Here is a 25406-nt window from a genome sequence, read left to right as displayed (position 1 = left end):
ACCCTAAAATTTTCCACCTTATAGCTCTTCTTGAAGTGCCATCAAGAGTGTCTGTCTTAGAGTGATAAATACACATGCATCTGTATTGTAATGTAAAGATGGAATTGAGATCTATAAAGATTTTATTCCTGTTGTCGATTTAGTTTAACATTTTTGAAATTGAAACTAAACAACTTGGCTTTTCCATGTGGAGAAATTTTTTATTTACTACCTAGGTTTCGTTATGGTATAGCATCATCTGATTACGCCAAGTTGTTCAGTTTCAATTTCAATATGAAGATTTTCCACTAAGTCATGCCAGTAACTGTTCTATTTAGTCTAACATTATAAAATTAGCATGAGATACTTAAAAAATAATGGTGTTCTTTCCCTTATGGGTCAGCACTTTTAAAGAGTTTGGATGTATTAGGGAAATGGTTGGCATTTGAAGTTTAAAGGTCATTTTAAGGTTTCCCCAGGTTATTGTAAATTTTATCATAGGTATTTGCCTATTGCACTTATTGTTAATTTACCTGCATATTACTAAGTGCCTTCAAGTTTTATGGTCTCCTAATTCTTTCTTACAAACTGCTTACGCTGTAAAGTTAAAATTCTGGAAATTTTCAACATTATCTATTTTAAGATGTGCACGTTTTTCACTGTGTCGATGCTATGGATGCCAAGGAAATTTTTTTAGGCTCACTCGAACATTGCTGCTGGCTTGTGGCCTAGGCTTCCTAGGTATATTTTCATGTAACTTTTGGCCTTCATGTAGCTGTCACATTCATGAATTGGGTCATTTAGGGGGCGAAGTTTGGATGTTTTAGGTGTGAATTGGAAGTTTTTTAAAAAGGGAATGAATAGCCCTCGGGAAGAGTCTACTTAATAGGAGGGTTCTTACAATTGTTTGAGGGTGAAGAAAGGTACAGACAAGGTTTTAAGAGAATGCCAAATTCAGTTTTGTTCATTCAGTTTAATTTGGTGGAAAATGTGATTTTAATGGCTTTGACTGACTACTTTTGTCTGATTTTTAAAATTATTAAAATTGCTCTTTTAAAATATATTGGTGCAAAAGTCATCGATTGAAATACCATTTATAGTGATCATTCTTTCATTTAAATGGTATAAAAAAATACCATGTTCTCATGTTTTCCTCTGCCTATTAAAAATTCTGATTGTACGCTTCCAGGTTTTTGGCTTATTTTTATTCCTTTGTGGTGGGGCTGAATTGCAGCCTAATATTAAATGTAAATTATTACAGAATGATGCAAATAACATTCAAGAGTGGATGAGAAATAATTAAATTAAAATAAATTGTTAGAAAGGCAAAATTATTATTTTCAATTAAAGTAAGTTAAAACATAATGATAAATAGGGAAAAGAAGTCTTACCAGTAGGTCACAAGTATAAATATCTTGGAGTAACTTTTGCAAGTGACCTTAAATGGAATCAACATTTTGGAGAAAATGACAAATAAGACACAAAATGATAAGTTTTATCATGCGTATTCTGAAGAAATGCTCTATGAAAACTGAAGAAAAAGGTTTTCTAGACTTAGCAAGGCCTACATTAGAGTATGGATCAAGTTAATAGGATTCTTATCACAATCAGTTAGAGTAAAAAATTGAAAGAGTTCATAGGAAAGCTGCTCACTTCAGTTTTGGGAAATTCAAAGGGGGAGATAGTGGAAATGACATTGTTAGGCAATTGCCATAGGAAAGATTAAAGAAGAGATGAGCAATTGGAAAGCTGGGAAAAATATTTGAATTGTACGTGGGGCATGGGGATATTGATACATAGTCATCTTTATTTTTGGGTGAGATTGAGACTATGGAGTCTCTTCTATCACCTAACCCCTGGGGAGATGTCAAAGGGAAAACAAAAGCTGGTTTTTACAAAGGACAGGAGATCATACACAAACTTAAATAGCTCATTGAAAGAGGCAGCATAAAAAAGGACTCCTTACTAAGTAAGTGCTTTAAAATTTGAAAAAATTTACTTGTAGTTGAAGGAGAGGCTCCCGACAGTTAAGGTCATTTGTGCCACTAGGGATGGATGGGAAAGTAGTAAGGATGGAGAGAAACCCAGCATTGGCATTAGCATGCTCTTATTGAAAGGCACCAAGGGATCCACATTTTAACGTCCCATCTGATGGACGGCATACTCATTCAAAGTGTTCTCCACTATGAACCTCAAGTAGGGATTGGGATACCAATGAAAAATATCTGCCATCTCAAGGATTTGAACCCAGGCCCTCTCGGTGGGAAAGTACGTTAGCTGCTGCACCATCCAGATCCCAAAAAATCACCTGAATATGTTTTTCAATCTTCTGTAAATGTCAGAAGCTTCAAGAAGAGGGTTGCCTAACACCTGCATTTTTGTAACTGTAAATTTTAATTTTTGTTGTAACTGTAATTTAAAATTTTGATAGCTTAACTGGCTGATTACCGAATAGCATTGTACTAATTAAATAACCGCCAGGTACGAGCACAAGCTACCATTTGTGATTGTAATCTTTTTGGGGCACCCTTCGTTATAGGAAAGTGTCAAATTCTATGTTGCTTTTGTAGGGTCATAGAAAATATATGTGAATATTTCACATATATTTTCGACAAGGGTGGTAAAATTTTCTCCATTGTTTTCTTCTTGACTGATTTGGGGTTGTAAAAAGTGAAGTTATTGGGGCAGCACGAAATATGGTAATAAATGTACAGTAGGTGCACTATAATCACCAATGCAATATTTTGAGTCTCACATTTCCCAGAAAATTATTAAAATGCTTGGATTATTGTTTATGAGTTCAGTAACCTGGCATTTGGCTATCTGGCTGAATAGCAACTACATGGGCTTGCTGCCTGTTACTTTTCAGTTTTGGTGAGCTAAAATGAAGAAGTGGAAATATCCTGTCAACAATACATCTTACAATTTTTATGAAGAAAAAAACTTGCCATTTATCTTTTCACCAATTTGGTGGAAAGATAAATTGTTTTTTTTGTACCTCAGTGATAATGAATTTCCGCGTTGTTAAGCCTGAAAACTTGAGCAGTTGACTAATCCTTAAAGATGATGTCATATAGGAAAGTGTGTGAGAATTGAAATACGAAATCAGTGCCTGTTTTTTTTTCATAACCTGATCATATACAAGGTTGACAATTGTTGTATCTTGCATGAGTTTATCCTGTTTCTCCTCTATGTCTGCGGTTGTTTCTTAGCCTTGAAAGGAACAATTTTACTTCAAGCATGCATATGTGTTACGTGAGCCGTGTGTTTAATGAGGCCTTTTGTGCATTCAGTTGCATTTTCTGCCCTTAAGATGCTGATTGGCCAGCCCTTGGTGTTTATTGCAGGATAATGGATTATATGAAAACATTTGTCACATGGCACAGTCTGTATTGCTGTTTGATGCTGGAAATATTTTAGGTTGTCTGTGGAACATTTTTCAGCTCATTGCTCCTGCAACTTAAAATATTTGTAGGCAGAATGTAAATCACACTCTTGAAGGTCTCTCTACATAGTCCTGCAATGACACAAAGTGAAACCCCATAACATAACATAAATTTATTTTTAAGTACAATATAATTGTCAGTGGTAGCCTACTATCTAGGCTTCCCCATCATCGGCATATTGCTGTAAAGGTCAATGATTTATGTATGGTTGCTGTTTGTCACGTGATATTGCTTCGATGTTGTGTAACATGTTTGTTCCTTTGCACTTGATACCTGTACGGGATTAGACGCTGGCTCACACCTTCCAATCAATGGGGCAAGATGAAGGTGCCTACCAAGAATATGTACCACTTGCCCTGCATTTGGCTGAGGACTACTTTTTATTGCATCCAAGTCGCGATGTTCAATTGCTCATTGCATGCTGTATTGCTGATGTCCTCCGGGTATATGCCCCTGAGGCACCGTACAAGGATCCTGAGCAGGTCAAAGTGAGTGTTTTTATTTTTATTTCAAGTTAGTGTGATTTTGATTTTAAAAATTATGTTGCAGTTGGAAATCTTGGTAGGATTTTTGAGCTAATTGAACAAGATGCAGTTGAAACATATTCTTCACTGTGTGGGTAATTCTTTGGGATAGAGGCCATGGTTAGTTCATGATCGATAATTGGTTGTTCCATCCTCAAAACGTTTTAGCTTAGGTTTTATTTTTCCTGTGTCCAGCCTTGGGTAAGTTCACAGCTTGACAGCTTTAGGGGGACTGTAGCACATGTGTTGCAAAAAGGTGGCATGCTTGCTTTCCTGTAGCTTGGAATGAATGTATGGGAAAAACCTTACTGTGAAGAATTTGTTCTCTATCTCACAATGCTGTGTGCTTTGATGAAGAAATGGAATTAATGATGTAGGTTTGGCCTCTCGGTAAATCCTGAAAGTTCCTTTTCAACTGTCACCTTAAAGGAATTGGTGAAAGATTAACCACAACTGTCAAAAAATTGGGTGATATTCTGGATTACTTAGAAGTTTTGTAGAATGTTTTCATTACATCTGTGTTAAGAGCCAACTTATTTAATGTTGTTTAAGCACAAAAATCGCCCTAGCAGTATCCAATTAAGTGACTTGTTTCCTCTTGTAATGGTAAAAAAATTAACATTTTAAATTCCTGCATATTTAATTCTGCAATTTGAGGTTTGTGCCAATGTATGTGCAATGTTATTTACATTTCCAAGACCTGTGAGCAGCCAATTTTTCAGAAAATTTCCATGATGCAAGGAAATGATTGTTTACAATGATATAATAGTACAAATGATGGATCACAGAGAATATTGCCATTACAGTTGGCCATTTCATGGCATGTTCAGATATTCTATGCATACATAATATGTTAAGGAACTAGTGAATTTCATGCAACATCAGCAATATAGGCACTAGCTCTTTTGGTTGTGAACAAGATGTTTTGATGTGTATATGTATGTATGTTTTATGGTATTTGTAGTTAATTTATTTTGTCTAAAATAATATTCTCTGCTTATTTTTGCAGACAATTTTCCTTTTCCTGATAAAGCAGTTGGCGGGGCTGAAGGATCCCAAGGATCCTGCATTCAAGCGCTACTTTTACCTCTTGGAAAATTTAGCCTATGTCAAGTCTTTCAATATGTGCTTTGAATTGGAAGACTGTCAAGAAATCTTCTGTGCTCTATTTTCCCTTATGTTTAAAATTGTGAAGTAAGTACTAAAAGGATAACTAGTGAGTGAATTTGGTCACAGTTATTGATACTAATCACAGCTTCTTCTCCAAATAGTGATGAACATTCTGGAAAAGTGAAGAGTTTTATGCTTGATGTTTTGTGCCCTGTCATTACTGAGTCCGACGTGGTGTCAAATGAACTTCTTGATATCATTCTAATGAATGTTGTGGAACCAAACAAATCACAACGCAAAAATGCCTATTTGCTGGCCAAAGAGTTGGTCGTGAAATGCAGCGACACTCTAGAACCTTACATTCAAACTGTATGGAGTATTTTTTAATTGCTTTTTGGTTTTTATTTGCAAATATTTGAATGTATTGAAGTTATGAATTGGTGAAATTCATTTATATTCTATTCTTTTTTTTTATTAGTTCTTCAACCATGTGTTGATATTAGGACGAGAAGAGAAGAAACTAGGAATTTCTCGCAAGGTGTATGACCTAATCTACGAGTTAAACCATATCTGTCCGAGTGTTCTGTTATCAGTACTTCCACAGTTAGAATTCAAACTTAAAAGTACAGAAGAGAGTGAGAGAATGGGGTCAGTGTCACTTTTAGCTCGAATGTTCTCTGAGAAAGATTCAACCCTTGCAATACATCATCGTCAGTTGTGGCAAGCTTTCCTTGGAAGGTATTGTTTTTTCCAGTTGAATATAATGGGGAAATGTTTCATGATATCAATACACTGGGATTATGTTGTGAATTTCTGACTCATCTGAGTGTTGCTCAAACATTTTTTCAGGTTCAATGACATTAGTGTAGCTATTCGGAACAAGTGCGTACAATATTCCATGCATTTCCTACTGAATCATCCAGAATTGAGACGTGACATAACCGAAACCCTAAAGTTACGTCAGCATGATTCAGAAGAGACTGTTCGTTATGAGGTGGTCATGGCAATTGTGACGACTGCACGGAGGGATTTTTCTGTTGTGTCTGATAGTGAAGATTTGCTAGATTTTGTCAAGGAAAGAACATTGGATAAGAAGGTGAGTGGAAAAGAGAGGTAATGTTTGGAACTTGGCTCCAGATTTTAAATGGGTTATAAGCCAATGCCATACAATAAAAGGGTCATTTATTTGGAATGTCTTGGATCTTATCGGTTCCAATATTTTGATTTCTTTACAATGAAAGAGAATGCTGATCAGAAAAATAAATTTTAATAGCTAAATAAAGGTTCAAAATTGTAGTGTTTGTTGTCTGGAGGAGGCATTGAATCCAAGTACTGGGGAAGGAAGATATGAAAAAGACATTGCCAACTAATCAATGAGGTCTATTGTAGCACTCAAGTTAACCTAGTGGGTCTCACTGATACTCCATGACTGTCATGAAGTAATCAAGAGTCATACCAGCTGATCATATGGAGAAATTTAATGCACTTGTTATCTGAGTTCCATACATGGCACGCATACTTGTTCTGTGAGGTGCGCACTATGTAAACAACTGTTTAGTTCATTGCTTTGAGCATTTTCAGGTCTAGCAGAGACATGGTCTATTGTATCTGAAGAGACCTTACTTGTTACTGAACATTCTTAAATGTCACATTTTAATGCCCTCAGCCATTTTTGGCAATGCTTCAAATAGTAGTATATATTTATTTTATGCCGCAGTTGTGAATGTGTTTTTGTTCCATGAATACATTTGATTTTCTCAGTTGAAGGGATGCATGTTGGGGTGTCGTTGTCTTCATTCATTTTATTCTTTTTATGATAAGTAATTTGGAATTTTGGACTTTCTCATCCTGCAAATACAAAAATGTCAAGATTTAACTTCTTCATTTTAAGTAATTTGCTAAATTTTATTAATCAGTTTTGTGTAATTAAATTGTCATTTTAATGAATTTTTGCCTAGAATTTTGGAAGAGAATAACATTTTGTTAACCAATGTATGAAGTACCATGCCCTTACAAGTTTTTATAGGTCTCTGTTTGTTACTCCTTATGCAATGGTCACCTTGGCACATTTGTTAATTACATGTTACAATTACATAGGGCATTCTTCCAATAAGGCGAATGTTTTTCCGTAAAAAAAGTAAGGGCAGTGTTTATGCCCATATTAAATGAGTTTGTAATGTTCCACATTTATTTTTAGGTATAATGCATTTCATCAACTAGTGGCAGCATCAGGTACTACCTGTGATGATGCCGCAAGTTGGTGAAACACATTGTACCATAAAATGAAGTCTGTGTAAAATTACATACTCATTTAATATGAACATCAATTAATTCCATGAAGTGAAGCCTGAAAGTGTAATGTATATTACCAATGTTTATTTTCACTGGGAATTATCTCTTATTATGTAGACACTTAAGAATTCTGTATAAATAATCCTTTACTGTTGTTAGAAAGGCCATAAATGATATTTATTTTCCATGCTTAATTAATATGTAACTGCAATTTTTTGTTTTACGTTTTTCTACCCTTCAATCTTTTAGTTCAAAATACGAAAAGAAGCCATGTGTGGTTTAGCTATGATATATAAAAAGCACCTCAGTAACCCAGATGTACCAGAGGCAACTAAGAAAGCTGTTACATGGATCAAAGACAAAATACTTCATGGGTATTATATGACTGGAATGGATGACAGGTATGTTGTAATGAAAAATGGGAGTCATTTATTTCTTAATGCTAAGAAGAGTATCTCTCTTATTGTATATAGCAGAAGATGTACATTAGAATCTGAATACTTGTTTTATTACCTTGATATCACCACATGCAACCAGCTTGCTGATAATTTTGGTTTGGGTTAAATAAAATAAGCTAGTAAAAGAGACTGATGTTTAGTTAAACTATCAGAGCTGCAAAAGAAAGAAGCAAAAAACCATATTTCTGAATCTTACCATATCAATAACATATATGCATCACTCCTGTGTTGTGAATTTCATGCATTTCAGGATAAAGTCCCTGCTAGGCCCTTCAAACCAACACTAGGGTTTCACATTTGCATGAATTGGTTATTGATAGATATTTCATGACTTATTATTTTGGGGAGTCTTATTTATTTTTGCACCCTGGCTTTAGTTTGTATTTCAATACTATAATGTTTTTCATTAATAAAATATCTACTCCATTTTCATTTGTTGTGTTTTTAGCCAAATCATTTTCAATTTAAAAAAATTTTAACTTGATAGCTTACTATGTATGCATCTAAATTATCATTTTCCCAGAGTGTGTATATAACGGCACTAGTAATTCCATTAACAAATTTTGTAAATAGCTTCCAGGTGTAATCATACTTTGGAAGTATTTTCATGATAACAGTGCAATACATTTATATTTGTTCAACTGCAGTCCAACTGTGCATTGATCATTACCTTTTTTGTGGTCATGTTAGGGATGTGATTTGAATGCAAAATAAAAATGAGCCCTCAAGCTGCAGTGGCTCAAAAAATTTGAATTTTAGATATAAATAGTACATAAAATGGCTGTTTTAATTGATATGATAAATCCTTTTTTTCATCAAGGTTATTGGTGGAAAGACTTTTAAACACATGCCTGGTGCCATATCAGTTGCCTGCTGAGGAGAGAATGAAAAAATTATACTATCTTCTTGGCACAATTGATGAGAATGCCACAAAGGCATTCATTGAATTACAAAAGCATCAACTTGCGTAAGTTTGCATTCATAATTATAAGCTTGTGTCATAACATCTTGAGCTATGTGTATGTGGCTGTTTGCCAGAGGTTACGTAGACTTCGAGGAGTTTTGGTAATTTTAAACATTCGTTGCTACATCAAGAAACTGCAGGAGATGCATGGACTGTAAATTTAAATGGAATTATCTACTAAATTTGCATTACAATGCAACAATTTCAGAGTGTAATTGCCAATCAATCCCAGTCAATGGGAATGATTTTAACAGCAGTACTAAAGCTTAAAGTGACAGAGAGCTAGGAGCATGCATGAACTTCCTTTCTAAGTTCCTTCCTGACTCCATTAAGCCGCAGGAATGTATTCAATCAATCAATGCACCAATCAATCCTGGTCAATGGGAATGATTTTTACACTATGAAATTCATTTGTTGCAGTATTTCTAAATTATTTAAACACTTTGGATTAGCACAAGAAGAAAGAATATGAATACATTTTTGGTTTTTTGTTTGAATCACCTTTTTATATTCTGTGAATTTCATTATGTTCGTCTAAAATGTAATTTTTAAAATTCTGTATAGGGTTCGTAAGAATGTGGCAGAATTGGTGGAGCTCCACAAAAGGTTGCCTTCTGTTACTGAAACTAATGAAACTGGTGCAGCTGAAAGAGACAGAGAGCTAGCAGCACGCATCAACTTCCTCTCTAAGTTCCTTCCTGACTCCGTTAAGGCGCAGGAATTCATTAAGAAGTTTTCTGTGCACCTCACTCAGGATCCACAACTCCTTCGAGCTATGGATGTGGTGGTTAATCCTGATGTTGGTTGCAAAGAATGTGCTGACACTGTGGTAAATATTAAATTAGTTTAATGCAAATAAACATATAATTTTCCATATTAATAGGGAGATGTGCAGAAATAGTTTAACCAAAGCACTCTCTTAAGTTGAACTTAAAGGCATAAAACAGACCATTCTCGCTCATGAAATGTTCCTTTGATCTCTTTACTTATCTACCTTATGGCACACTCATCAGCTGTATTTTGTATTTGATTCTTGCTTCCACCCTTGATTTGCTCACTGCTTACCATAACTGTAAATTACCTAGTGTGTGATATAGTGTTGTATTTTCTAGAACATTAAAGGTAGGTCACAGAATTAGAAGGAAAATAACAGGTATTTTTCTAATTTATTGTAAAACAGTTCAGTATTTACTTAGTCAATATGGACTGGAATATTTAGTGGATTACATTTTAATTCTACCATTTAGGAATATTCAATTTGATTTTGGAAGTAAGCCTTAATCTCCGAAACTTGTCAAAAACCAGATTGAGGTTTGTGATGGTTTACTTACTACATAAGCAATTTTTTGGTTTGCTATGGTATTTTCAGAAGTTGGTCATGTTAAAACAAATAAATTCATATTTGAACTCTTAGGCTGTGCAAATCGACTGCAGGATAGATCATGAGTAATTTTTAATGTATGGTGAGAAAATGAAAGAGTAATTTAGTTTCTTCCGTTTTTCACCAACTCTGAATGAGATATTTGCTTATGAAAGTCAAATGAATCCTTTGCAGGACATGAGTAAAACTGATTGTCTTACTCATGGGCTGAACTAAACATTGTTAAGGCTTATGAAATTGTTTGACCCTTTCCTCCGATCAATTTCCATAATTAAGACAACTAGTCAATCAAGTCAGAAAAATGGTGCTAGGTTTCTTTGGTAATTTTATATGGTAATGACGCAAGCAATGTCACAGTTGTTAATTTGGTGGTGTATTGAAAACTAAATGAGTGATATGCTGATCATACTTAGAAAATATTACCACCCATCTGTTGGTACGAAAGAAATATCAGATTCAATTTAATCAGATGAAATATTCGAAGGTGACTTTCTGTCTACAAAATCACTCATTTGCATTTAAAAAATATTGATTTTTTTACTAAGGAAATGTGGAAATCATTTGTTCAAAGAAATTAACTGTTGAACTGAAGAATATTCCTTTTTTTATGTAAATGATAAATTTCATTGAATTACTCAATATTTAACAAAATGCATCATATCTGATAATTTTGACATTCCTTTTTCAAATTTCAGACGCAAATATTGAAGAAGCTTGGTCAACCAGTAATGACAAATTTGTATTACAACACTGTAAAAATGCTGTTAGAACGTATTTCATCTGTAATGGTGGACAAAGAGGCTTTGAAGGTGAGTTTTAATTTATTCTGTCTAAGTGTAGGTATGCACTCATGTCCAAACTTGTTTTCAAGCTATAATTTTTATTTTTATTCTCGATACATCTCTGGAAACAACTCTCTTAAAAATACTGCATTCATCCAATTATTTTGCTCGCATTATTAACCCATTTAAGTATCCTCATTAGTCATCATATTTTTTAACTGTATGTGAAGAGCTATCTTGAACTTTTAATTATTGCTACAAATAAAATTCAAATAGAAACATAGTTTTGTTATTCTTAACACTTCTCTACTTGGTCACCATTCAGAGTTACATTTCTCCCAGAATTACTTGACCTTTTAATGATTGTCATTGTAGAACTTTGCATGGAAAACAATTGTTCAACCTCTTGAATTAGGTCATTTGGTCGACCCATAGTGGTTTTTTGAGTCCTTGGGAGTAGGACAAAGTAGGGTTGAGATCGGGAGAATAGGGCAGATGTGGCAAATTTTCAAAGTCACATTGCTTTGATTGCTGGTCATGCAGTGTTAGCGAATGCAGGTGGTCCCATGTTTGCTTCTGAAAAGGAGTCAGTTGTCATGGAACCCAGCATGCGGACAACTTTGACACCTGTAGTTCTTCGTGAATAATTTACTACACACTGCTGTGACTAAGATCATTTGGATGGTTGCTCTTTTGGTCGAATAGGATTAAGTCCTCCACTTTCTTCACTGTGGCAGCATTGTCAATGAGTGATGGCCTTCCACTTCTTGGGTCATCTGTGAAGGACATGTGGCCAGTTTGAAAATTCCTTTTCAAACTTGCAGCTGTGCTGGATGATTGTCTTTCATTTCTATAAGCATCTGTCATTTCATCGCACATTTTGCTGGGCACTGTAACCTTTTAAATGAAGGAACTCAGTCACATTGCGAACCTCTATCTTCTCCATACTGCAATTTACCTCAGTCTATGGCTTCCTGATTGAAAAAAATCAGCAATAGCTGTAATTTACAACATTTAAGTACATAAGAATCAATTAATATGCAGAATAAAGTTTATCCAGGTTATTTCTGAGTAATAATTACTTTAAAATGATACCTCACTTGAATGTTGGAAGAATTAGATACTTTTGTATCATACTATCCAGTTGGGGAGAATGGGGAGTGGATTAATGGGGAACTGTTAGCAGTAGTATCCTGGAAATTGACATCATGAATTCGAATGTCAAATCAATGTTTCATTACATGCAACTTATAGTTTATGTAAATAGGTAATACCAGAATGACATTGAGTTTTTGTGACTGTTGAAATGAATTGTAAAACTTATTGATAGATGTGCTTCATGCTATAAATACTGACACCAAGCAGAAAAATAATGCATACCTCCAGACATGTAATTAACTATTGAATAATCAGGGATTGTCTCTAATTACATTTAAAGATAATGCCTGTAAATTCAATTATTTGAAATTTAACAAAACTGTATTCGGTATGTTTTTTCAAATGCAACGGTAGTCTCAAAAGTTTTCAAACCAACCCTTAAACTAGACATTGTTTTTCAAATTTATTAGATTTCCGGCTCTGGCGAAAAACTGTCATGATCAGTGCCATGTGAGCCAGCACGTTATCGTGGTGGAAATGCCATACATTGTTTCTCCGCATGTCTGGTCTCTTTTGGCTCACTTCGAGCCTCAGGCTCTTCATAACTTCTAAGTAGAAATCTTTGTTGACAGTTTGACCTTGAGGGATGTATTCATAATGAATCGGCCCTTGCCAATCTAAGAAACACACCTTCACATTCTTTCTTCAAAAGCTTTCCTTAGTCTCGGAGAATGAGGACCTTTCCACTGAGAAGACTTGGCCTTTGTCTTAACACCATAACCGTAAACCCAGGTTTCATCACCAGTTACCATGGTTTTAAGAAACTCTGGGTCGGTATTGGCTCGATCCAGGAGTTCCTGACAAATGTCCACACATTTTTGTCTGTTCATCAGTCAGCACCCATGGGACAAAGTTTGATTAGACACCCGTCATGCCCAAAATGTCTGTCAAAATTGTCTGACAGGATCCAAAACTAATGTTCACTTCCTCGGCTATCTCCCTAACAGTTAAACGGTTATTTTCCTGCACCAAATCATTCAATGATTTTACATGTTGGGGTCTGTCAAAATGGAAGGCCGCCCCGTTCGCGAATCTTCATCTGTTGAGGTTCTGCCCGATTTAAAACGACTACCACTCAAAACACTGGCTTCGACTCATAGCTCCATTATCAAAGGCTTGGTGAATCATTGCAAATGTCTCTGTAGCACTTTTGCCTAGTTTGAAACAAAATTTCATGCACACATGCTGTTCCTCTAGCTCCTTCATTTCTGCCGCTGCAGGTGGCGATGAACAGGTGAAGACATGTACCGCTGCTGCTGTGTAACGACTCAATGTAAACAAACGCAACACCTTGTTTTAGTCGTCTGATGTGTCGCCAGATGGTGCACTGTGTCTCATTTCGATTCGTTGAACGGTTTGCGCAGAATAAAATCACTCCGGTTTTTTTGATCACACCTTGTGTATTGTTCAGTGATCAGCCCTTGAGCATTATGCAATGCTTTCTTTGCAACATTATTTTCATGACAAGTCATTTTTTTTATTCTTCTCTCTTCACATCTCTGATTATTTTTTGATTAGCTATTTTTGTCCTAAGATCATAATATGGGCATATTAATATATTTCTTGGTCAATAGAACTAGTTTATAAAATGAATTCCTTTGATTTCAAGGACATCTGTTTTTTTTTAATAGATCCTGGTTGGCTATGTTGAGCAATGCTTGAAGGGAGGCCCTCTAATAGAAGAAATTGGCTTGAATCCTGGGACGGCTGGGGAACGGGGTTTGAAGCTTCTATATGTAAGTATTATTATTACTACTACTACGAGGGTCATCCGGAAAGTAGTACCCGTTCGTGAAATAAAAAGACAAAAGTAAATATTAACAAACATAAAAAATTTTATTTGAAAGAGGATACTTTAAACTACTTCTCAACATAATCTCCAAGCAAATTAAGGCATTTGTCATAACGTGTGACAAGTTTCTGTATTCCTGCTGCATAGTCCTTCGCCGCCAGCTCATTGAGATACAGGTGAATTTTGTGCTTTGCAGTAATTTGAATTTAAATTTTCTCAGTGCCACCCCAAGAATTTGAGAAGAAAATACCTTTTTTGGATTATCTTGGAATTTTTGCTAGGAAATCATAAAAAAGACTTAATGGATGGAGCGAGTAGTTGCAAATATTTAAAATAATCTGTATTAGAACCTTCTCGCGGTTGATATACATGTATAATTGCACGTGTATTTGGGTACTTTAAAAAACAAATGAGATTAAATTGCTGCAGATGAGTGCGAAACACGAGTGACTAGTAGAGAGTGAAAATTAGGTATTTATTGATAGAAAAATACTGGTATTAAATCTTTTATTGCTTTCTTAGGGTAGTGCGGGTTAACATAATACTACCTTGATCAAAAATTTCCCGGAATTTATTCAGAAAATTAAAAATACAAGTTTATTCATCTAAATCTATATTGTCCCCTTCAAAGTAATCCCCATCGACTGCAACACACTTATGCCAGCGCTTGATCCAATCCTCGAAACATTTTTTATATTCGGTTTTCGGTATGTCCAACAGTGCTTCCTGCGATTTTTCCATTACTTCCTCTCGGCTGCTAAAACGCGTTCCCGGTAATGGTTTTTTAACTCGATTGAACAGAAAGAAGTCACAGGGAGCCAAATCAGGTGAATTCGGTGGCTGTTGGATGGTATTTGTTGCATTTTTCGTCAAAAAATTACGAATAATGATAGCACTGTGCGACGGTGCGTTATCATGGTGCAAAATCCACGAGTTTTCTGCCCACATTTCTGGTCTCTTTCGGCGAATTGCTTCACGCAAACGTCTCATAACGCCCAAATAATACTCTTTGTTTACTGTCTGGCCTTCTGGCAAAAATTCATGATGCACTACACCGTTGTAATCCATGAAAACCGTCAGCATTGCCTTCTTTTTTGACTGAAAACGACGTGGTTTTTTTGGTCTCGGCTCATTTGGTGAACGCCATTCACTTGCCTGATGTCTGGATTGCGTGTCGTACTCATAAACCCACGTCTCGTCTCCAGTAATGATCCTTTTGATGAATGTGGGATCGGATTCAGCCTTGCAAATCATGTCTTTTGCGACGTCAACACGGTCTCTTTTTTGCATGAAATTGAGGTCTTTTGGCACCAACTTTGCTGCTACACGACGGAAACCCAAATCATTAACCACAATGTCTTGGGCGGGGCCAAATGCCTTTTCCACTAAAGTTGTCATATTATTAATGTTTGCGTGAATTTATATCCGATTTTGTTTCTATTGAATTATTTATTCTTTAAGTGCCTAAGGGCGCTTTTATTCTTTCCAGAAAATCGCGTCCTCCAACACAACCATTAGTAATGTGCTTTAAAATTTAAAATATGACGACACCAGCGACGACCAGCTTAGGATGATAGCGTTATGCATTTAAGTGGACGAGGAGAACACACACACTTGCCGTGGAGTCGATAAACTGTCACGGACTGAACGCGGGAGCGGGTGTGAGGTCGGAATGCGGGAAACCGCATGCCATGACTAAACCCGTCTTATCCTAAGTGAAATGAATGCAGATGTGCGGGGCAGCGTCAGATTATTCGGTCGCAGTTTATTCTATTTCGATCAAATATATTCCAGCGTACAGATATACGAGGGTCATCCGGAAAGTAGTACCCGTTCGTGAAATAAAGACACAAAAGTAAATATTAACAAACATAAAAAATTTTATTTGAAAGAGGATACTTTAAACTACTTCTCAACATAATCTCCAAGCAAATTAAGGCATTTGTCATAACGTGTGACAAGTTTCTGTATTCCTGCTGCATAGTCCTTCGCCGCCAGCTCATTGAGATACGCGAGGGACCCATCTTGCACAAATTTTTGCATAATGCAGATGGTGTTTAACAATTTCATGAACAATTGTTCGAGAAACATTGGGGAAATGCTCACAGATGTCATCAATTGTGACGCGCCGATCGTTCCTCACGAATTCGTCAACTGAGCTCACCAGTTGGTCTGTAATGACAGACGGTCTCCCCGAACGCTCATCGTCGTGTGTGTTCCCCCTCCCCATGTTGAAGTTGCGACACCACCGCCGAACAGACGACTCGTCCATTACATTGTCTCCATACACCTCCTTTAATTGGCGATGAATATCACATGGGCGAACGTTTCTTGCATTGAGGAATTTAATCACTGCCCTCACTTCACAACTGGCGGCGTTCTCAATTTTTTTAAACATTGTAAACAATCACAGAAACAACACAGGCAATGCTAGCGTCACGCAACTTGGCTCAGAGAAGGCAGACAAGCCACTGAAGCTATCTGACCTCGTCCAGCGGCTACTCGCGTCGTCAGCACTTCATGCGGCACGAACGGGTACTACTTTCCGGATGACCCTCGTATATATTATAATGATTATTTGAGAAGTACCTAAAGTTAAGGAAATTTGTTTGGTCAAATTCATTTAATTTTCGAATATAACTTAGGTGTTTTTTTAGAATATTATGATCAAATTTTCCACATCTGCACAATTCTATTTTCTAATCCATGCATTAGGCTCCCCCTATAGTTACATCACTAATTAGTGTCACAACATTTTTCAACTATGGTAAAGATTATTGAAACCATGTGTTCTTTTGTAAAAAAAATGACTTGAGATTATCCCTCTAAAATAGCCCTGTGCCTTATGAATTAATGTGTTAGTTTATCTTTTTGAAATATTGATTGTGAAGGATGCTGATGTAACCATTTATTAATAAAAACTAACTTCTCTTTCTAAATTCTCCAGTTATCTGACTTTTTCCCTATATGCTCTCCCTCCTACTAAACTACTACTGAGGGCATCTAGATGGTGTGGTGGCTATTGTTCTGGCTTTCCCCCCAAAGGGCCAGGGTTCAAATCCTGGTGGCGACAGATATTTTTCTGTAGTGTCCCGATTCCTACTTGAGGTGATTTGTAGAGGGCACTTTGTGGAGGGAGTTAGTACGCCATCCTTTGGATGGGATGTTAAGCTGGAAAGCCCTTGGCACCTTTGGTTAAGAGTAAGCTAATGCTGGCGCCCGGTTTCTCTCCACCCTTCTGTCTTTCCTGGTCATCCCCTATGGCACAAATGACCTCAGCTGTCAGTTGCGTCCCCTAAAAACTACTGCTGACTAAACTACTGCAGCATTTGTCAAACCATTGGGTTATATTATCCACATGTAGTAAATGGACATTGTTTCAAATGCTGTTTTTCATGTGGTAATGACAGATTTTATATTTACCCTGATATTATTTTTTGTGAACTTGGTGGTCCCAGTTCACTTTCCTGGAGAATACTTGTGACTTGACTGTGTTCATCGCAGCAACTGTGGCAAGAGTCAACTGATGAGGCAAAAATCAAAATCACTGAGACTTCAGCACTTCTGTAAAACTGTGACATAAGCTCACTGTTTACAGTTTTCATAGTGATTTCACTATTGTTGGTATACTCTAGCCCTATAGCCTGAGGAATTTACATATCAGGGTTGTGGGGCCAATTCCTTTCCTTGAACCACATTTGGTTTCCCAGGAAGATCTGGTGCCATAAAAATCATGAAGCTTGATTGAAGCTGAGGGTGCTCAAAGACATCACCCAAAATCAAACCCAGGCCCTCCAGTTAGTCCACCCATTGGACTAACAAATTTTAGAGCATATGAAACAATTTAAACTAAATTTGTGACTTTAATTTATTATGTCCTTCTTTCTTATGGTCATCCATATTCATGTAGTATTTTTCTTTTCTGGGAGGGAAGTATTTGGTAATTTTTCCTTAAATTCACGATAATTCTAACCATTAACATTTGCTTTTTTTCAGGTGTTGTCTTTTGTATTCCCATCCCATTTTCTGCATAGAGATGTAATTACCCACCTCCTTAATTTCCTCTCAATTGAGGAAGAACTAGTTGCACCGCTGGTGCTCTCTGTGTTGACATTTGTTGGAAAGTACAAACCAATTGGTAAGTAGTTGCTACCATGAGCTGTGAACATGTTATTAATGGCAGTAAAAGAACATGAATTTCATCTTAATGTGGTTATAAACAAGATTCAATTGCTTATCTGTCAAATTATTCCAATTCTGATATTTTATTTTAAAAACAATAAACTGCAAGTATTTTAGAAGCACAGAGCATTTTTGGATTAATGTGGATGTTGAAAATGAATATACAGAAGAATATTTTTGTTACCTTGTACATTTACAATTTGTTATTATCCGGTAGAGTCTGTTTACAGGAATGGTCCTGGCGGACATCTTCTGTGCTATTATGGTATTATTATTTTAGAACATGCCTCAAGCCATAACCATGACTGATGATGGTTACAAGTGTATCTTGATTATACAGGGTGTGGCGGTTATCTCCGGACAAATTTCAATTTGAATTTCCTGCCATATCCTACTTCCACTAGAGGTCGCGATTGGCGTTCTTGAAAGCAATAGGTATCTAGTAAACCTCAAATGGCAGTGCCTCTAGTAATAACCTCAAAATGGCAGAGATGTTACGTACAAAGGCAGATTACAATCGAAGAGCCACTATTATCTAAAGTGTTTGCACTGGGCGTTATATTTCAAAATAGTTTGATTCTTCGGGTTTCCCAAATCAACTGTTTATGATATTGTGGCTAAGTATATTGCTTCGGAGAAGTCTGGGGAAGGTTCCGTAAGCCCGGCAAGGAAACCTCATTTAAGGAAACGCGTGTCAAGGGCTGTGGCAGTCGTCAAGAAGGCTCAGGCGCTGATTTCAGAGGACCCAGGGTGATTGCCGGGGAAATAGGTGTCAGAATTGAATGTTGGCAAGGGAATAATTCATTGGATAGCAGAGGAGGACCTATGATACAAGTCGTACCCAATAAAGGTGCGACACATGCTGTCTGAGGCTGCCAGAACAAAGCGGATTGCTTGCTGCAACCTGCTATTGTGTTCACTAAAAAATGAAGCTGCGGGGCGAATCAGATTCTTTTCTGATGAAAACATTTTCACCGTTGATGCGAAAATCAACCGGAGAAATGATCGCTGGCTTGCCCATGACCCCAAGTACATCCTTATTGTTGCTCGAACAAAATTTCCAGCTAGTGTTCACATTGTAGGTGTTTTGTCCAGCAAGGGTGATCTCATGCCATCACATTTCTTTGAAAAGGGACAAATTACCACAAAATAAGTCTATCTGCAAATTTTGAAGAATGTTGTGAAACCGTGGATGGTAACTGTTGCCTCAGGGAGACTATTTGTCTTTCAACAGGACGGTGCACCAGCTCATACAAGTCATTTAGTTCAAAACCGGCTCTCAGATAACATTGACATGTACTGGTCAAAGGAGTTCTGGCCCCCGAATAGCCCGGACTTGAACCCCCTCGACTATTATGTTTGGAGCGTAGTCAAAAGAGTTATCAGTAAGACGAGGCACCTTAATGTTGCATCTTTACACACCGCTATCGTAGCAGCATTTGCGAATATGGACAGCGCTGTTTTAAAGAGTTCGTGCAATTGATTCAGGACAAGATTGAAGGCGGCCATTGCAGCTGAGGGGGGTTACATTGAGTAATGTTACTCTTGACAGATACCACTACTTGTATGTAAACGGATTTTCATTTGTATTTTTTTTATAAATTTGCTTTTAAGCAAAAGTTTCATTTGTCGGGATGTAAGCGCTGTACCCTGTACATAACGTTGGGTTTTATGGTCTACAGTAGTGATGTAAAATGATGATTTTATTTCTCTAATAAGCACTGGAGTAGTAATTTCAATGAACCTTATCATTAACTAATTGTCAATGAATTTTTTATTTTGACCTAGTTTTCAGAGAACTTATGGCAAAGAATTGTTTTGCTGATAAAGGTTACTCATAAAAATAAATGTTGTTGCATCTTTGGAAACATTAGTTAATTGGATCATGTGTACCTTATTTTAAATATGAGTGTGAAGCTCTTTAGCTGCCTTATTACCTGGTTTTTATTGGTCTTATTTTTTAATGCTTCAATCCTTTGTTATTTCTGTAGGAGAAGCATTTCCAGATATAGGAAAAGTGCTTATTCCATTGTGCCAGAATTTTGCTGAAACAGGAACACCAAAGCAAGCAAAACAAGCCATCCGTTGCCTTTTTGTCAATATTGTAAATAATCAGGATCTTGTTTTTACTGAAATCCTAGAGGTAAGTTCTTTTTTTAGTCAGTTCTCTGATAATGATATATTTTAGATTGAAAATATGGTCTTGACTAATTCAATGTGAACCTTTATTACTCAATGTCATTTGCTGTATTTACTGATTATTTTGAATTGAATATCATGGTAAACTGTTGTCATTTTTCAGAAACTGAAGGAGAACTTGACTCATACATCTCCATATTATCGAACTGCTATTGTTTCTTTGGGGCATATAGCATATAACCTACCTGATAAATTCCCAATCCAGATAAAAAATATTGTTTCTAGAAAGGTATGTTTGTAAAATTTTATAAGTTTTCAATTTTAGCAGTCCTAATGAAGGTTATTGTGTACACACAGTGAAACCTAATTGTACTAGAAGAAGCTATTAAATTTTTTATTGTAATAAGTTGGTTTGTTATAGCTTACTTATGAAAATTATCACATGTGAGCATTTGGAAACCACCACTTGAATATGCTAGCCTCTCTTGATTTAGTGGAGTGGGGTAAATAATATATCAGATTCACTATAATAAATAACTTTGGTGAAATAATACTATTGCTATGGTGGAAAAGGGCAAAGAAAAAGAGATTAAACAAATTTGAAGTTACTTTTTGAAACATTTGAAATATACCAAAAAATGGGTGATGATTTACTGAAGGTTGGCATCTGTTTAATGGTTGGAAGAGCATTTATCCTTCTCTAACTTTTTCACTTTTGGGTGACCAGCTTATATTGTGTGGAAGTATTCTTATTTTTTTAAAGTCGCAAGCTGATTAATTGAATAAATGATTCTTTTGTAATAGGCTTGATGTAGTAATGATTTATTGAATTGCTTGTGCTTACATCCTACCTATTGCAATCATATATTTGCAGTCTAGGTGGTTTTTCATGAATTTTCACAAAGGTGGCTAATGTTTGTACAGCGGACTCTCTATGTTACGCAACCACTGAAAAAATCACTCTGTGCCAAGTTCTTATTACCAATAATATTGTCATAATCAGTTATTGGTTACTTCCTATGACTTTAGGGATATTTTTCCCAAAGATGTTGGTAATTGCCATAATTATAAAGTACTGTCATTAATACTACAAATTTACAGAACTGGTATTACTAAATAAACTAACAATTAGGCAACTGACAAAACATCTCAAACATTTTTGAAAGGGCCACTTTGTAGAGAATAGTTTAATATTAACTATTAAAAGTTCATGATCTCTGGACACCCATAGCTAAGTAGTGAAATCATATGTTTGGTGGAGTGGTTTTGATGTATGTTATAGATGTTAAAATTATAATTTACTTTTTTATTTATAGTAATAAAAGTACTCTGATAGGGCAGTTGAAAGTTACTATTGTAATTATTGAACTGCATGAAAGTGAATTATTTTTAAAATCTATTATTCATATTCTCATAGATTGTAAAGGACCTTTTAATGAAAGATTTGGGAGAGCGTAAACATTTTATGGATGAAGATTGGTGTGTTGAAGATGAGCTTCCAGAGGAGACGAGGTGTAAGGTATGTTCTGCCATTGATTTCTTTTGTTGTCGTTTTTCCTGGACTTCATTTATTCATGCAGATGTTTCACAGATTGCTGGGTTGGCCAGTATTTTCATAATGAGTACTTGAATAAATGGAGGCTGTGCATGTGCCTGGCTAAATATAACCATAAACACAATTATCAATCCAAAGTCGGTGTGGTAGGTGATAGTAGAGTTTAGCCAGTACCAATCCCATTAGCATGTGAAATTCATACATCATGGTAAGGGGTCTGGTCCTTTCCCTGTGCTACCTATGATTTTCCAGGAAGTTCTGGTACCTGAAAAATCACACAGCTCGGATGAACCTGAGAGTGTACAGGGAGCATGCCCGGCAATCGAACCCGGGCCCTCCAGCCAGTAATTATAACGCTCTACCCCTGGACTATCACGTCCCTTTAATAGATATATGTTCTGTTTTATTGGCCAAAAGCATTGTTCAGACTACCACCAGAAGCCCCACAGGGTACTGTGAATTTTACTATTGTCAGTTCATTGAAATGTTACAATGCAATTAGCTTGCTATGTCCTGAAATGTGAGTTTGCCACTGTAGGAAGATTGTGTGTGGCATAGCCCATTCACCCTCTCCTCTAGAACTCTTATTGTCTCTCTTCTTGTTTAGAAGTTCAGCTCCCTGTATTGTGTATGAAATCTTTCTGCACCAGAGGGCATCAGGGATAATATTAACTGTAGGAGATTTCAACTTCACAAATACATATATGATACCTGGAGGTGTCTTTTTTTGAGATATTTTACATCTTGTATGCTTTCAAAATATTTGTAACTGTTAGAGTTACAGCTTGTTATTTCATTCATGTTGTAGTACTGCAACAATGGGATTAATCTATTCAGTCATTCATTTCAAAACTCCCTGGGTAACAAAAATAAAAACATTTTGGTATTTGTTTTCTCCTTTTTAACTTAGCGTAGTTCTAAAAAATTATAACTTTTCATGTTTTAAATTGCAGATTGAAGGAATGAAAATGATGGCCAGGTGGCTTTTAGGTTTAAAGACTGATATAATGTCGGCACAGAAGACATACAGAATGCTGAGTGCTTTCATTAGCCACCGTGGAGATCTTTTAGAAGAGGGAAAATTAAGGTAAATTTACATTTTATGGTAATTAAGGTAAACAACATTTTATGAGATTATTCATGGTTTTTATTTTCATCAACTTGAATCATAGGAGTACACATGCATGTAATATTCATGTATTACTATTGTTTTCAGCAAAGCTGAGATGGCATGGCTTCGTTTGGCTGCAGGTTGTTCCATGCTGAAAGTGTGTGAGCAAAAAGGAGTTGGTGACCAGTTTACAGCGGAGCAGTTCTACAACTTGTCATTACTCATGAATGTAAGTTTTCCCTTTTAATAATATTTTATTTTAAAAGAGATATGTTTTAATTTTGAGGAATTAGACAAATTTGGTAAAACTTATCAAAAAAAGGTGACTTTTTCAAAGTTTGTCTTACTTCAATTTCCAAAGAAACTGCGGGAGATGCCGATACAGTAACTTTTAACGGAGTCATCCGCTAATGTGCATTTCAATGCAACAATTTCAGAGTGTAAAAATCATACTCTGAAATTGTTGCATTTGTCTTACTTCTCTAGATTGAAATAATTTGATTTTCTTGCTAGCATAGCACAACAAATATCCTAATAAAGAACTTGGCTGTTTTTTTAAAGTTTGGGTTGTTTGCATTATAATATTCTTTTGGTTACCTTTAAAGCATAGTTGTGTGTGGATCATCACAGTGACATAGTGGCCAGTGGCTTGAAATTCAAGAAGTCAGAGAAATCCCTGCTATTGGAAACAAACGGGGCTGGGGATGTAGCAAATTTATTTCTAAGAACAGTGAAACCTTGCTTAATGAGCACTTCACATAGTGAGTGGTTCGCGTAAGGAGCAAAATTATTCGTTCCGAAAATGACTTGCTTAAGAAGTGACTTTTCGCTAAACGAGTGACAAGGAGAGGGAATTCTCGGAATGAATACGTGCCTGCTGCATCATAATCATATTTAGCACTCGTGGTGCTATCATCTTAGTGCCACTTCTGATCACACATTTTTCCAAATTTGTGTTCAGACGTATTATTTATCATTTTTAGTGCAAAGTTTATTAATATTGGAGCACAGTTTTATTAATGTCCTGAAGAAAAATCCACTAGAAGACAGCCATAAGAGAATAAAAATAGCAATAGATATTAAAAGTAAAATCATTGATAATTGGGAACAAGGTGTGAGCATGGCTGATATAGTACACACATCAACAATCAGTCAACATCAACTATTTAAATTTTCTTCAAGAACAAGGCTAAGGAGATCGCTCGCTTAACATTCAGAAACTCCATGAGCCTTCAAGAAGTAAGTCCAAAACATCAGGCTAAATGTGATGTGGAGGTCATGGGAAACTGTTGCATTGTGTACAAGGCATCACCCTAGTAATAAGGTTGGGGTTAGGTTATTTTCATAAGGTGGTTCTGGCTGCTGAACTAAAATTGATTATTTCAGATATGTGGTGTTAGGTGTGCCGGAGAAGTAAGTCCAAAACATCAGGCTAAATGTGATGTGGAGGTCATGGGAAACTGTTGCATTGTGTACAAGGCATCACCCTAGTAATAAGGTTGGGGTTAGGTTATTTTCATAAGGTGGTTCTGGCTGCTGAACTAAAATTGATTATTTCAGATATGTGGTGTTAGGTGTGCCAGAAATCTATTTAATGGTTATTTTAAGTTGACAAATTTACAAAATTTTGAAGGGTCGGCAAAAACAAAGGTTCTTGGGGAACCCCCAAGAACCTTTAGATCCATCGCATAAGTCAAACCAGACTTTTTGTTGGTATTATGATGTATAATGCAAAGTAAATCCAGTAAATTATCATATTTCTTAAGTATTTGGATCTCCTGGGAAATTCAGGGAATTTTACTGTAGAATTTCACAGAGTACCTGGTATTAAACAACATGAATAGTATGCGTATGGATGACCATGTTTTTATAAAGATACTCCCAAAGGGATCTAGAAATATTTCAGATGAGTACAAGTCTTTCAGATGAGTACCATAAGTGCCAAGGTAATTAATGCAAAAGTTGGTTTTAATAATTATGTTGAGCTCGCAGCTCTACATTTGTAAGATGATTGGCCATATGTGTGTAATATCTTTATATATATTGTCACCATAACCATTTCCTATATCGCTTAAATAATCTTCTAGTGAAAGTAATGGAACTAATCAAATTCATTTGATACATGTTTATACCATTGAAAAAACTTTTCAGCTACAATGTGTATGATAATAAATTGGAAAAGTTTTGTAATTTCACATTTATTTATATTTAGAAGACAATGGTTTACATTTACTAATGTCATCAACGGAGCATTTTACTGCATATGCTGCATGCTGGAAAAATTTGAATTACATTTCCTATTACAGGATGAAGTTCTGAATGTCAGAGAAACATTTGCAAATAAACTTCACAAAGGCCTCAGCAGAGGAATCCCACAAAAGTGCCTACCATTGGATTTCATGGGTTACTATGTGTTGGCTGGACAGGAACCAGACAGAAGGTTAAAGACTCAGGTGCGCCTAAACATGGTGGCGGATATCAACAAGAGGAGGGAGTACATAAAATCTATCACCATGACTGGAGGAGGTGAGTG

The 25406-nt window shown here is 36.0% G+C and overlaps 1 protein-coding gene across 5 annotated transcripts in view; it reads left to right on the top strand.

The window, feature by feature from the left end:
* Positions 1-25406, top strand: part of pds5 (cohesin associated factor B pds5) — an 80934-nt gene that overhangs the window by 4482 nt on the left and 51046 nt on the right. For all 5 annotated transcript variants that reach the window (XM_071590785.1, XM_071590781.1, XM_071590782.1 and 2 more), the window contains exons 3-19: positions 3713-3913; positions 4959-5143; positions 5221-5428; positions 5538-5797; positions 5909-6155; positions 7601-7752; positions 8630-8776; positions 9338-9602; positions 10850-10963; positions 13726-13830; positions 17883-18024; positions 20060-20211; positions 20371-20496; positions 21625-21726; positions 22716-22849; positions 22979-23102; positions 25180-25399. In XM_071590785.1, coding sequence (XP_071446886.1) covers positions 3713-3913; positions 4959-5143; positions 5221-5428; positions 5538-5797; positions 5909-6155; positions 7601-7752; positions 8630-8776; positions 9338-9602; positions 10850-10963; positions 13726-13830; positions 17883-18024; positions 20060-20211; positions 20371-20496; positions 21625-21726; positions 22716-22849; positions 22979-23102; positions 25180-25399 — 2884 coding nt within the window. The remainder of the gene's footprint in view (positions 1-3712; positions 3914-4958; positions 5144-5220; positions 5429-5537; positions 5798-5908; positions 6156-7600; positions 7753-8629; positions 8777-9337; positions 9603-10849; positions 10964-13725; positions 13831-17882; positions 18025-20059; positions 20212-20370; positions 20497-21624; positions 21727-22715; positions 22850-22978; positions 23103-25179; positions 25400-25406) is intronic.

The sequence above is a fragment of the Hetaerina americana genome, unplaced genomic scaffold, assembly GCF_022747635.1.
Source record: "Hetaerina americana unplaced genomic scaffold, ioHetAmer1.1.p SCAF_4, whole genome shotgun sequence".
Lineage (NCBI taxonomy): Eukaryota > Metazoa > Arthropoda > Insecta > Odonata > Calopterygidae > Hetaerina > Hetaerina americana.
Note: the sequence above shows the minus strand (reverse complement) of the source record. Positions and strands in the feature narration are given on the sequence as shown.